The sequence below is a fragment of the Pantherophis guttatus genome, chromosome 2 (assembly GCF_059756535.1).
Source record: "Pantherophis guttatus breed Tessera chromosome 2, ASM5975653v1, whole genome shotgun sequence".
In the NCBI taxonomy this organism is placed as follows: Eukaryota; Metazoa; Chordata; class Lepidosauria; order Squamata; family Colubridae; genus Pantherophis; species Pantherophis guttatus.
Genome location: NC_142064.1, coordinates 98,088,809 through 98,102,575, shown reverse-complemented (window position 1 = coordinate 98,102,575; position 13,767 = coordinate 98,088,809). Strand labels below are relative to the sequence as shown.

The following is a 13,767-nucleotide window of genomic DNA, read 5'->3' as shown; positions in this document are numbered from 1 at the left end:
TCCCCTTTTCTTACTTAAGAGTGAAAGATAAAAGATCACTTATAAAAAAACAAAAGCAAATCATCATCATCTCCCATTTCAGGAATGTCTATTCTTTATGGGTATCTCAAACTATTTGCACAAAAGATACACAGCTCTTTGTGTATATATATTTATTCCCCTTTCTTTCCTAAAAAATTTATGGAATCTTAAAAAAACAAGAAACCAGAAGGCTTAATAAAGCACAAAGCACACAGGAAGAAAACTACTGTAATGTCAGAAGATTATATCTAATCTTGTGAATTAAATTGTATCTCCAATTTAAGGGAAATATATTTGATACTACAGTAAATATTTCTTAGCAATCAGCAGGGGAAAAGAGATTGTCTCCCATTTGGAAGATGCTGAAAAAGTATTGGAATAGATAATCTTTGATTTCAAATTTCTCTAAACTTTGAGAACATGAAAACTGAATCTAGTTATGTCAAATTTCAGTCCCACTGAAATAAGTAGATTGGAGACTAAATTAGCCTCATTTCAAACTGTTTTGACAGAATACAATTCCCAAATACAGGAAGGGGTACTTATAAAAGTTGCTTACTTGTTTTTCACTTTAGCTGCATAGATTTTGTTTTTTTCAACAGCAACAGCTCCATCTTCTGCTGTGTTATAATACAGAAGCATCTCTTCCATCAGCATTTCTAACTTGTGCATCTCTTGCCAGGACTGGAGGATAAAGTAACCCGGGTGGCATGCCAGCGCAACAAAAACATCCATCTGTTCCTGGGATTGGACAAGTGGCAGCATTGGTGGCATTTTCGCGGTGATTTCCATCTTGCGGGATTCCAGAATATGAGGAACTGTATCTGTGGAGCTCTGCTTGGGCCCTAAACTTGACGGCATTGGTGAATCTGTTTCCCTTCTTCCAGGGAGATTACTGAGAGAGACACTCAGAAAAACATCCTTCTGATGCTTCCACAAGTCAGCACTGGTGATCTGCCTATTTATACTGCGATCTGGGTCTGGAAAATTATTTGGTGTAAACAGATAGATGTGCGCAATTTGGTTATCCAGTTTAACCACCTTATTGAGAGAGAGAGAATATTGTAATTATGAAAAATTATGTCTTGATCAGAACAATAACATAGAGAGCTTTAATTCAGAAAACTTTGTACCAGCATTATGTTAACAAGACAAGTGATTAAGATAATACCAAGCAAACATATAAACCAAGTCACTAATTCAAGAAGGACTAGGGGTGATATGATAGCTGTGTTCCAATATCTAAGGGGCTGCCACAAAGAAGAAGGGGTCAACCTATTTTCTAGCACCTGAAGGCAAGTCAAGCAACAATGGGTGGAAACCAATCAAGAAGAGAAGCAACCTAGAACTAAAGAGAAATTTCCTGACAGTTTGAACAATTAACCAGTGAAAACAACTTGCCTCTAGAAGTTGTCGGTGCTCCAATACTGGAGATTTTAAAGACGAGATTGGACAAACATTTGTCTGAAATGGTATAGTGTTTCCTGTTTTTGTTTGTTTGTTTTTATTGGATTTATATACCGCCTTACTCCCGAAGGACTCAGGGCGGTGAACAGCCGCAGAATAAAACACATAAATACAAAAATTTAAAATAGAATAAAAACGAATTAAATAATTTGGCTGAGACAAATTATTGAGCAGGGGGTTGGACTAGAAAACCTTTGAGGTCCCTTCCAATTCTGTTATTCTGTTAAGAAATTATGGTAGAACCATTGGCCAAAGGAGGAGGCCCCAAGGGGAGGTGGGGTTAAAAGGCATCCTGATTAGAGTGCATTCAAGGAGGTTAATGTTTGAGGCAGTGGTGAAATCTAAAATTTGTTACTACCGGTTCTGTGGGCGTGGCTTGGTGGGGGGGGGGGTAATGTGACTGGGTGGGCATAAACCATTTAAAAAATGGTTTTAAAACCATTTTTTACATGTAAAACCATGTAAAAAAATGCTTTCAAAAGGCTCTGACGATCCCAGCTGAGTTGCCTGATCATCAGAGGGTTTTTAAAAAACCATCTGCCGATCAGGCAACTCAGCTGGGATTGTCAGAGCTTGGCTCGTCAGAGGCATTTAAAAGAAAATAAGCCTCTGACGATCACGCGGCTCAGCTGGGCATGGGGGGCGGGGGCAGGGATTTTTGCTACCAGTTTTCCGAACTGCCCACCGCATTGCTACCTACTCACCCGAGCCTGTCTGAACCGGGAGCATTTCACCCCTGGTTTGAGGTCAGTCTCTTAGTCTATATCTCCCATTTCCAAAGGGAGATTCTTGTAAACTGGTGATCAGCAATAAAGAAACCCATTTGACCCATTCTCGGAACTGTTCTGATAGTTTGCACTTGACAGAATAGTATGGTATTGTTATACCAAATCACAAGGTTACTTACATTAAGATAAATATATTGCCCATAATCCTTCTGGTGATTTTGTTTGGTAGTACTGATACAATATGCAAGAGGGTATTTAAGTACTAATGTCTCTTGCCAGTCTCTATGGAAGATTTTACAGACTGTAAATTATATCAGAGAAAGTATCAATATTCTGGATTCTTAAATGTATCTAGAGAGGCTTTATTTAATAGATAAAAGCCAAAACTACAATGACACCCACCCCTTTTTAAACTGGAATATCCCGAAAGTACATATATTAAATTCCTCCCATTTGCTTCACTAAGAAGAAATGCACTGAATAATTTTAAAACCTGAGGACAAACAGAAACAATAGAAATGCAATTCCTCCCTCTTGAATGACATGCTATATTAGTTATTTTGCAGCACACAATACTGCGAAAGATTGACAAATCACATCTTTTTTTACGGTTAATGAAGAGATGTAGGTACAAATCAGCACTAAGATTACAGGGAAAAGATAAATGGGATAAAAATTAGGTGAGCAATTTGCACAAAGGAGAGGTGAACCAGAAGGAAAGATTAAAAAATACAAGCATAAACTGGAGTACCAGATCTTATTAACTAATGTAAGGCAGCAGTAATTGCAAAAATGCTTAACTGTTAAGTAAGTACAAAGCTATACTACTGAATGAGAGTCTAGTAGATTAAAATATTATATTAACATCTTTAGATAATTAAAATGTGATAATAAAACACAAAAGTATATACCAAAATAAAATTCTACTTAAAATACTTATTACATTAAAAAGCATTCAATTATTGTATTTTTATTGTTTTATTTTTATTGTTTCATTGCTTTGCAATTATGTTTACTTTTTTATCTTTTTTTTCTGTTTTACTGTTGTAAGCCAACCAGAGCAGCCTGATGCGAAAATGGACAGCAAATAAAAAGATTGAACATCGACATTTTAGGAATCAGCGAACTAAAATGGACAGGAATGGGTGAATGTAATTCAGATGAACATCACGTATACTACTGCGGACAAGAACACCTTAGAAGAAATGGAGTAACCATCATAGTCAATAAAATAGGAAAAGCAGTACTGGGATACAATCCCCAAAATGACGGAATGATCTCAATTCGAATCAAAGGCAAACCATTCAACATCACAGTAGTCCAAGTCTATGCCCCAATCACTGGTGCTGAAGAGGCTGAAGCTGACCAGTTCTATGAAGCCCTACAGCACCTTATAGAATTAACACCAAAAAATGTCCTTATAATCATGGGGGATTGGAATGCTAAAGTAGGAAGTCAAAAAATAACCGGAATAACAGGCAAGTTTGGTCTTGGAGTACAAAATGAAGCAGGGCACAGGCTGGTAGAATTTTGCCAAGAGAATACAAGGGTCATAGCAAACACTCTTTTAGAACAACCCAAGAGATGTTTCTACACATGGACATCACCAGACGGCCAACACAGAAATCAAATTGACTATGTGCTCTGCAACCAAATATGGAGCAGCTCTATATAGTCAGTAAAAACAAGACCAGGAACTGACTGTGGCTCAGATCATGAGCTTCTCGTGGCAAAATTTAGGCTTAAAATGAAGAAAGTAGGGAAAATCATTAGACCATTCAGGTATGAACTAAATCATATCCCTGATGAATATACAGTAGAGGTGACAAATAGATTTAAGGAATTAGATCTGATAGAATGCCTGAAGAACTATGGATGGAAGTTCGCAACATTGTACGAGAGGTAGCAACTAAAATCATCTCAAAAAAAAAAAAAGAAATGCAAGAAAATGCCTGTCTGATGAAGCCTTACAAATAGCTGAGGAAAGAAGGGAAGTGAATGGCAAGGAAGAAAGAGAAAGATACACCCAATTAAATGCAGAATTCCAGAGAATAGCTAGAAGAGATAAGAATGCTTTCTTAAATTAACAGCGCAAAGAAATAGAAGAAAACAACAGAATAGGGAGGACCAGACATCTCTTCAAGAAAATTGGAGATATGAAGGGAACGTTTCATGCAAAGCTGGGCATGATAAAGGACCAAAATGGCAGGGACCTAACAGAGGCAGAAGAAATTAAGAAGAGGTGGCAAAATTACACAGAACAACTATACAAGAAGGAGCTTAACATCACTGATAACCACAATGGGGTGACACTGACCTCAAGCCAGGCATCCTGGAATGAGAAGTCAAATGGGCCTTAGAAAGTCTGAGCAACAACAAAGCTAGTTGAGGTGACAGTATTCCAGCTGAGCTATTCAAAATCTTAAAAGTGCTACACTCAATATGCCAGCAAATTTGGAAAACTCAACAATGGCCACAGGATTGGAAAAGGTCAGTTTATATTCCAGTTCCAAAGAAGGGCAATGCCAAAGAATGCTCAAACTACTGCACCATTGCACTCATTTCACATGCTAGCAAAGTTATGCTCAAAATCCTACAAGCTAGGCTCCAGCAGTATGTGGACCGAGAACTATCAGAAGTGCAGGCAGGATTTCAAAGAGGCAGAGGAACTAGAGATCAAATTGCCAACATATGCTGGATCATGGAGAAAGCTATGGAGTTCCAGAAAAACATCTACTCCTGCTTCATTGACTATGCTAAAGCCTTTGATTGTGTGGATCACAACAAATTGTGGCAAGTTCTGAAAGAGATGGGAGTACCAGACCATCTTATTTGTCTCTTGAAAAACCTATATGCGGGTCAAGAAACAACAGTGAGAACTGGACACAGAACCACTGATTGGTTCAAAATTGAGAAAGGAGTTCGGCAAGGCTGTATACTGTCACCCTGCCTATTTAACTTATATGCAGAGCACATCATGAGAAAGGCGGGGCTAGATGAATCACAAACTGGAATTAAGATTGCCGGAAGAAATATCAACAACCTCAGATATGCAAATGATACCACTCTAATGGTAGAAAGTGAAGAGGAACTAAACAGCCTTCTGATGCAGGTGAAGGAGGAGTGCAAAAGTTGGCTTGAAACTCAACATTAAGAAAACTAAGATCATGGCATCCGGCCCTCTCAATTCCTGGCAAATAGATGGGGAAGAAATGGAGGTAGTGACAGATTTTATTTTTCTGGGCTCCAAGATCACCGCACATGGGGACTCCAACCAAGAAATTAAAAGATGGTTGCTCCTGGGGAGGAAAGCTATGGCAAATCTAGATAGCATACTAAAAAGCAGAGACATCACCCTGCCAATAAAAGTGTGTATAGTCAAAGCTATGGTTTTCCCAGTTGCAATGTATGGCTGTCGAAGTTGGACCAAAAGGAAGGCTGAGCGTCAAAGAATTGAGGCCTTTGAACTATGGTGCTGGAGAAGATTCCTACAAGTCCCTTGGACTGCAAGACGATCAAACCGGTCAGTCCTAGAGGAGATCAACCGTGACTGTTCTTTAGAAGGCCAGATCCTGAAGATGAAACTGAAATACTTTGGCCACTTAATAAGAAGGAATGATTGAGGGCAAAAGAAGAATGGGACGGCAGAGAATGAGGTGGCTGGATGGAGTCACTGAAGCAGTCGGTATGAGTTTAAATGGTCTCCAGGGGATGGTAGAGGACAGGAAGGCCTGGAGGAAAGTTGTCCATGGGGTCGCGATGGGTCCGACATGACTTCATAACTAACAACAACAATATATTACCTTCATGCTGCAGTCAGGACAGTTCAATACGGTATCTCTCAGCCAAAGTACAGCATCTGGGGTCCACATGCCAATATTAAGCGGAAGATCAGCTAAGCAGCATTTTATTGCCTAAATAATATAAAGTTGCAATAGCATTAAAGTTGCACATGACAGCAAGATTCATTCTTAGTAAGCTGCTTGAAACTCTCTTGAGGAATGTTTATGGAGATTCTCAATCATCCAGGTCATGGTTGTCTCAAAGGTGTTTTTTCAAGAGCCAACTGGACTTTCTTGTTTTTCTTTGAAGACATTTCACTTATCATCAGCTTAGAATGGACTATGTTCCAAGAAGGCTCATTTGCATTACTCAGATGACCCTGAAGACACAGACAAACCCCCAAGTGGCCTCAACAACTTTCTAAATAGCAATAGCCATAGCACAGACTTATATACTGCTTCACGGTGCTTTCCAGCCCTCTCTAAGCAGTTTACAGAGTCAGCATATTGCCCCCAACATCTGGGTATTATTTTATAAATTTCAGAAGGATGGAAGGCTGAGTCAACCTTGAGCTGGTGAGACTTGAACTGCCAAACTGCTGGCAGCTGGCAGTCAGCAGAATTAGCTGCAAGTACTACATTCTAACCACTGCGCCACCTCAGCTCTAAAAGAATGCAAATGACCATCTGTCTGCAAGGAGTATAAATCCTTCCATTCCCCACCATCCAGTCAGTGCTGAAGAAGCTTCTTGGATGAGAAACAAAACATCTTCAAAGAAAAACAAGAAAGTCCAATTGCCTCTTGAGATCGTTGGGTCTCTTGAGAATTAGTAAAGAGAGATTTTCGTACCTGAGGTGGCATTGCAATGATTTCTCGCAGGAATATTGAGGGAATCTCTCTCAGCTCCAACACTTTTACAGATGCCACTGTTCCGGTATCCATAAATCGAACATCAAGAGTCCGGCTACTGTGTACACTTACTATCTGAGGCGGGGTGGGAGTAATATCAAAATAGCAGACCATTTAACATATAGAAAAATAAGTTGCATTCTAAGCTTGATAAATCACTAATAATGCTTATGGCCAGAACTGTCATTTAAGCCATCAGACAGTGAAGAACTTGCCAACCATTAACTGTTAGCTATCGACCCACCTATATCTACAGCAATCTGAATTGTAGGGCAGTGTGCTGCTCCTTCACTTTCCTAAATGTTCATTTCCAAGACTCAAACAATTGTCCTAGATTAGATTTTGGAACTCAGTGGCATTTAGACATGTTGAACTGCAACTCACATAATTCCTAATTAAGATGCCAAATTATGCAGGTCTTTTTTAACTGTGGTCGGAAGCTGTAGTTTAGAAGCATGTTTGCCATATTGCTTCCCAAGCAAAATATAGGAATTTTCTTTTACTATTTCACTGCTGAGACTAACTTTTATTCATTTGTTTCTTTATTGGTACAAGAAAAGGAGCAATGTTCCATTTCACAATGATGTCAGAATTTGGTTCCACCTCAAATTGGCTCAGAAGAACGAAGTAGTTAACAAAACAAAGGAGATCATTGTTGATTTTAGAAAGAGCTAGCATAGTCATACTCCACTTTGTTATCAAGGCTGCAGCTGTGGAGGTGGTCAATAGTATTTAGTATCTGGGAATGCAAATAACTAGCAATCTGACTTGATCTCTTCATAGAGAGTGAAGCATACAAACTAGCATTTGCATTTCCTGCGTTGGATGAGGACAGCACATCTTTCTCCTTCTGTCCTTGCCACTTTTTATACGATTGAGAGCATTTTAACAAACTGCATCACTGTTTGGTTTCATGGTAGCAGTGCCTCAGACAGAAGGTCCATACAGAGAGTGGTAAGGGCAGCCAAGAAGATTATAGGACGCTTGCTTCCTGTTATTCACAATACTGCTCATAAACACTGTAAGCTTAGAGCTCACAGTTTGTTTCTGTTGTTCAACTCTGGGAGGAAGTTTCAAAGTATTTCTAGCAGGACTGTAGGACTACAGGACTAGATTCTGTAACAGCTTTGTTCCTTATGCCATCACTCTGGTAAACTCACAGGATTCTTTTTTTCGCCATGTATATGTATATGTATACACCCAAACTAAACTGTGATGTTTCTTTGTGTCATATGTGTGTGTGTGCATGTAGATATACGTGTAATGGTTATCTTTTGAAAACTGAATGCAATGAAATTTCATTTTAATGTATGCTGATTAGTGTACATTTAAAGTGACAATAAAGATTCTACTCTACTCTACTCTGCTCTAAAAGGTAAAGGTTGCCCTCGCACATATGTGCTAGTCGTTCCCAACTCTATTCTACTCTATATAATTTAACTTATAGGCAAGTAAGGAAACACCACTTATTCTTAAGCCAATACTCAGTTAAGCAACCCACTTAGAAGATATTAGAGCATAAAACCTCCAATTTTTAGAAAACGTTTTTCTGATATGCTTTGCCAATATTATATAACTTACCTCCACTCTAGCCCATTTTCCTTTATAGTTAAGCAAGCAGATCATGCCACAAAAAGGTAATGATATAGAATATCCTGTTGCCTGCTGGAATAGATTTGAAATTATATTATATGATGATAGTGGTTACCATGAAATGTAGGATGAATTCATGCTGCTTAAATAAATTGCTCACACCCGTAATATTTCCTTGTAATTAATTATCTTATTCCCATTCCAGAGCACCAAAAGATGAAAGCATTGCCAATAAGCCTGGAGCAATCACCATTATTAACCATGCAAAATGAATGTTGGATGTAATACAAAAACATTCAGCAGCCAGTCTCACAATATTCAAAGAGCAAGGGATTTCTATGTTGAATAAATATACAGGCTTCCTTCAGCATGGGGCATTTATTTTTAGCATTGCAAACCTACTACAGCTAGATAAGTATATTTAATTGCTTTAAAAAAAAAAAAAAACCTACCCTACACTAGTCTGCAAAAATGAGTGACCAATAGCTTTGAAATTCTTTACTTGTTTATAAAGGAATTACTAGCAACTGCCCTGGAAATCTTTTAAGACAGAAGTCAATGTTAAAGATAGACTTACCCTGTGGTGGAAATAGTTTTCCAGTTTCTGCAAAATTTCAAAGAGTCTGGTCAGGCCCTTCGATGGCACTTGACAATATAAAGTTCCGTCTGAGCAAACATTGGTTACCCGGACATCTGTATACACTGCATCTACCTACAATGAAAAGTACTTAAGATGTTGAATTCCTCTACAAATTAAAAACTTGTTTTATTAAAATATTATAAAGGGGTGAAGACAGTACCTGAAGATGAAGCTTAAGTGATTTATCCTGCAGTACCTTCAGACAAGTGGCATTAATGTTGATATCATCATCTCCTGATGTATCATATAGAATAATACGGGGAATGTCACTTTTTTCTAGTATTTCAACAGCAAATATCTTCCCACAAGTTTGAGACTCTACCATTTTTACCAAGATTGGATCATCATCAAAGGCCTCTAAACCTATGGTAAGATAATCAATATATATATATATATAATAAGCATTACAAACTAGAGCTTTTGTGTTTCAAAGTGGTTTTAGGACTGTCAATGCTTAGCATAAGGATTGTATTACAACATTGAAAAGAATTCCACCTCTCTATTTTTCCTTCTGGCAACTTATTGTGCTTTCTTTATTTTTAAAGGGAAGTGCTATACATATTAAGAAAGCTTGGAGCTCCCGGTGTTGTAAAGGCAAGATCAATACCTGCTGAAATCTAAAAAAACTAGAAAGGTGAGTAAATCATAGGCTTCTAAAACTTCTGAAATTTTTATTTCCTCTTTGAATGGCGAAAGAACCATAAAAACTACTATGTGGAACTCAGAATACAACATAGTTAAAGAAACCAGATTTTCTTTATGGGGAATTCTACCACAGTGTATACAAATCTTTATATTTATCAAACATCAGTGGGATTTCTATAAAGTTGAACTGTTTTAAGGATCATCAAATGAATTTTATTTCATTCTCGGATTGTAATTTAATGTTACTATTGCTTGCAAACATTATTCAACTATTTTTCTAACCAAAAGGGATCAGCAAATGGACAGCAAATTGTTACCAATTCAAATACTATGAAATATTCATACTATAGAGTGTCACCAATATCATGAAAGTATCAAAGTTAAATTCTAACTCATGTCAGCTAGAAACAATGGCTCTGCTATTTTCTTATGTGCAAAATGAATGTGCTGGCAAGATTGCCTACTAAGGTGGAATGAAATTCTGGAAGGTTTTAAATGCATTATCAAATACAAACCTTTTTAGCCCAGATGAATGTTTTTATTGTAGTTTTTTAAAATAAATATAATCATAAAAAGAGGTCAGCCTTGATCTCACATTGATTTCAGAGAAAACTAGTCATAAGGTCAGCCTACTCATTGTGTCAACTCTAAGAGTACAAAACGGCCTTGCCAGATACTATCTTCCAAGCCTGCTAGATTAATATAGTCTATAATCTCTTTCTCCCATTTGTTAATAGGATGCTATGCAAACAGCATTTGTACCTATAGAAAGAAAAAGGCACATCTTACCAGCTAGTTTACATTTGGAAGCCTGGAATGGCAATCTATAGAACTGCTTGGCTAATTTGTACACTCTGGAATTTTCAATGATTTCATTAAAACCATAATCAACGTAGCATACCTAGAAACACAACAAAGTAAGAGATAATCAGGAATCTTAATTAGTCACAATACAGTTCTTTGCACTTTCCCTGGGATTTGCCTTTCAAATGTGGCTACAACTCCCATTATCCTCAACCAGCACACCAACTGGCTATTAAAGCAGCAAGCATGCTAATAACAACCCAACTGCTTTACAACCATGAGAAACTATTAAATAAAAGGCCTCAAATTTTTATGAGAGCGGGTTTCTTTTGTCTTGCAGTTTCTATAGCCTTCTTTCCCTTCCAGAAAATTGGAATATTCAGGGATATTTTTTTTTTGAAGTGTACTAATTCTTAAATATGTTTTGACACTATGCTGAGAGCAATCCATACCACTGGAAATATTAAGTCATAAGATCTGTAACCAAGTTATTCATATAGAGGATTATTTCTGTTTACAAGAAAGTTTTAAAATATTCTATTTTTAAGAGATTTTAAGTACAATAGGGATTGACTTGTTTCCCTTTCTTCCTTATTCCTGATCCCTTTCTCTTCCAAGACCACACAGAGAACAGGGAAATCTAAATTTATTTTACTTGTGTTTTCCTATATGTTTGCCCCCATCTCCAATCTGGAGAAAGGGACTGATTAGTATTTGTTGGCATCTTAGGAAAACTGCTAAGTGCAGTTCTCAATATGTAGTGGCCACGATGGCAGGGGCTGATGGGAACTTTAAAGAGAGCCACTGTGATGTAGAGGTGAAGGTAATGGACTAGAACTGAAGAGTTCCAATCATGTAAACACACTGGAGGACTATGGGCCAATCACGTTCTCAGACCAACTTAGCCCACATGATGTGGGGCAAAAAGAGAGGAGAGAGTAACACAAATACCACCTTCAGATTCTGAATGCAAGGCTGCATATAAGTATAATGAATAAACAACCCACATCCCAAGAATTACAATTTCCCCACAGGTGAGATACTGGTATAATAAGTAGTAAAAGACGAAATCTCAGTTCTATTTCAGAAGCAGAGTTTTTAGCAGCAAGGCATTTCTATTGCTATACCTATGGCTGGCTTAATTCTCTGGTTGCCTTAAAAGAATTTTACCAAATTCTTTGATTGGATATTTTTAATCATATAGTCAGAAATACCGATGGGGGCTATAATAATAAAAGAACTGATTAGAATGGAATTTGGGACCAGCATCTATTGTTTATATAATTTTCAGTACAGACACTTTTTGCACTTGCCTTTATTCTATTGCCCTCTGTTGAAATAATCTGTGCTCTCAGCCAAGCATCTTCTTCTGCAAGTGCAGCAACAACTTGTCCAACTTTAGGAGACTGGATTTGCAAAACTGAGGCATTCCGACTGTACCAATCTTTCATCTCTTCTTCCATGGATTCCTGGGCACCAGAATAGTTTGCGCCCACATACCTATGGATTTTAGTTGGACACGACTTAGTATAAATCAGTAACTACAATCGGAGCAGTTGAAGTGTTAATACAGGTAGTCTTTGACTTACAACCATTCATTTAATGACCAAGGTTTTACACTGGCACTGAAGGTGACTTATGACTGTCACAGCTTCTTCACAAGTCACATGATCAAAATTTACATGTTTGACATATTTACAATGATTGCAGGGTCCCAGGGTCTTGTAATTACCATTTGTAACCTTCTCAGCCAGCTTCCAAACAAGCTAAGTCGATGGGGGAAGCTGGATTTGTTGAATGACTGTGTGATTCACTTAACTACAGTGATTCACTTAACAACCATGGCAAAAACTGTCATAAAATTTGGTGTAACTCACTTAACTGCTTTGCTTATCAACAGAAATTCTAGTCCCAATTGAGCTTATATGTTGAGGACTACCTGTATTCTTAAGTTAATGTAACTGAACTTTGGAATGTGTTTACTATGTTTTTTATTATATGAGTTCTTAAATGCATTGATTTTTAAATTAAAACAGTCTGATTCCAAAATATATTTTAACCAAACAATACCTTCATTTTCTTACATATACTTTTTCGGAATGAGAGAATCCAATACAAGATGCTACAGTTTAAATGCATCCAACTGGAATTCATATTTAGATGTTACTTGAAGTGAAGACCTCGTTTGTATATATGTGTGTATTAATCAAATTTAAATAGTCACCCATTTCACCAAATGCAGTTTACTACACTGATGCTTGCTATAATGATAAGGGAAGTAAAAAATAATCTTAGCAACGGAAGAAAGATTTATAGCATCAGATGTACAGTTAGCTATTTGTGGATAAAGGCAGTTTATTACCAATGAAGAAGAAAAAAGCAGCATCAAAATAGCACAGAACCCAAAGATGAATTATATGCATGGCTTGGAGAGTGAGGTATAATTGAATCAGAGTTATAAAAGGAGTAAATCATGAGTACATTTCCAAAGAGGAAAACAAAGGGAGTTTGACAGGATAGGCAACAAGAACTGCTGACAGATGAACCCATAGACATAGAGGAAGCATTCAATCTATTGCACTTTGATTCTTTGCTGAAATTGTGGCAGCCTGGTGACAAAGCTTAGGGTTTTTTTGTTTGTTTCGCTTTGGTTTCAGTTTTTAAAATGCCACATTTAAAACAATTGGGTTATTTATATAATCTATGGACCAATATATAATTATTTTCAGATTTGGGGATTTATGATGATCAAATGAAATAACATTTCAATTTATCTACTGTATAGTACAGCGTTTCCCCGAAAATAAGACCCTGTCTTATATTTTTTTTGAACCCTGAAATAAGCACTTGGCCTTATTGCCATGCGCTCAAAAGCCTTAAGTCTTATTTTGGGGGAAATAGGGTAAAATATATACTACTGCTGAATCTGTAAGTATGTTTCTCTTTATATATTTTATTATCTGCTTTGAACAGTTTCTATTGGACCACTGGAATAAGATTATAGAAATGTTAATAAATTAAATGCAGCAGGATAATTGTAAAATTATATAAAACTGAACAGATTCGCATATCAGGAAGAAAGATGGCTATTGTTACTAAATCACTTCCAATGAAATCTATACAATATTTTATATAATGAATACATTGTTTGAAATCCTTGAATGCTATAAATACATG

At 37.1% G+C, this 13,767-nt stretch overlaps 1 protein-coding gene across 7 annotated transcripts in view; it reads right to left on the bottom strand.

Moving 5' to 3' along the window:
• TDRD7 (tudor domain containing 7) overlaps positions 1-13,767 on the bottom strand; it is a 34,966-nt gene that overhangs the window by 1,384 nt on the left and 19,815 nt on the right. For 4 of the 7 annotated variants that reach the window (XM_034410792.3, XM_034410790.3, XM_034410795.3 and 1 more), the window contains exons 8-15: positions 11,904-12,090; positions 10,576-10,687; positions 9,302-9,504; positions 9,079-9,213; positions 8,490-8,573; positions 6,849-6,983; positions 6,020-6,130; positions 581-1,062 (exon numbers count right to left, since the gene is read on the bottom strand). In XM_034410792.3, the coding sequence (XP_034266683.1) occupies positions 581-1,062; positions 6,020-6,130; positions 6,849-6,983; positions 8,490-8,573; positions 9,079-9,213; positions 9,302-9,504; positions 10,576-10,687; positions 11,904-12,090 (1,449 nt within the window). The remainder of the gene's footprint in view (positions 1-580; positions 1,063-6,019; positions 6,131-6,848; positions 6,984-8,489; positions 8,574-9,078; positions 9,214-9,301; positions 9,505-10,575; positions 10,688-11,903; positions 12,091-13,767) is intronic. The other 3 variants (XM_034410794.3, XM_087886439.1, XM_087886438.1) reach the window with 1 other exon arrangement.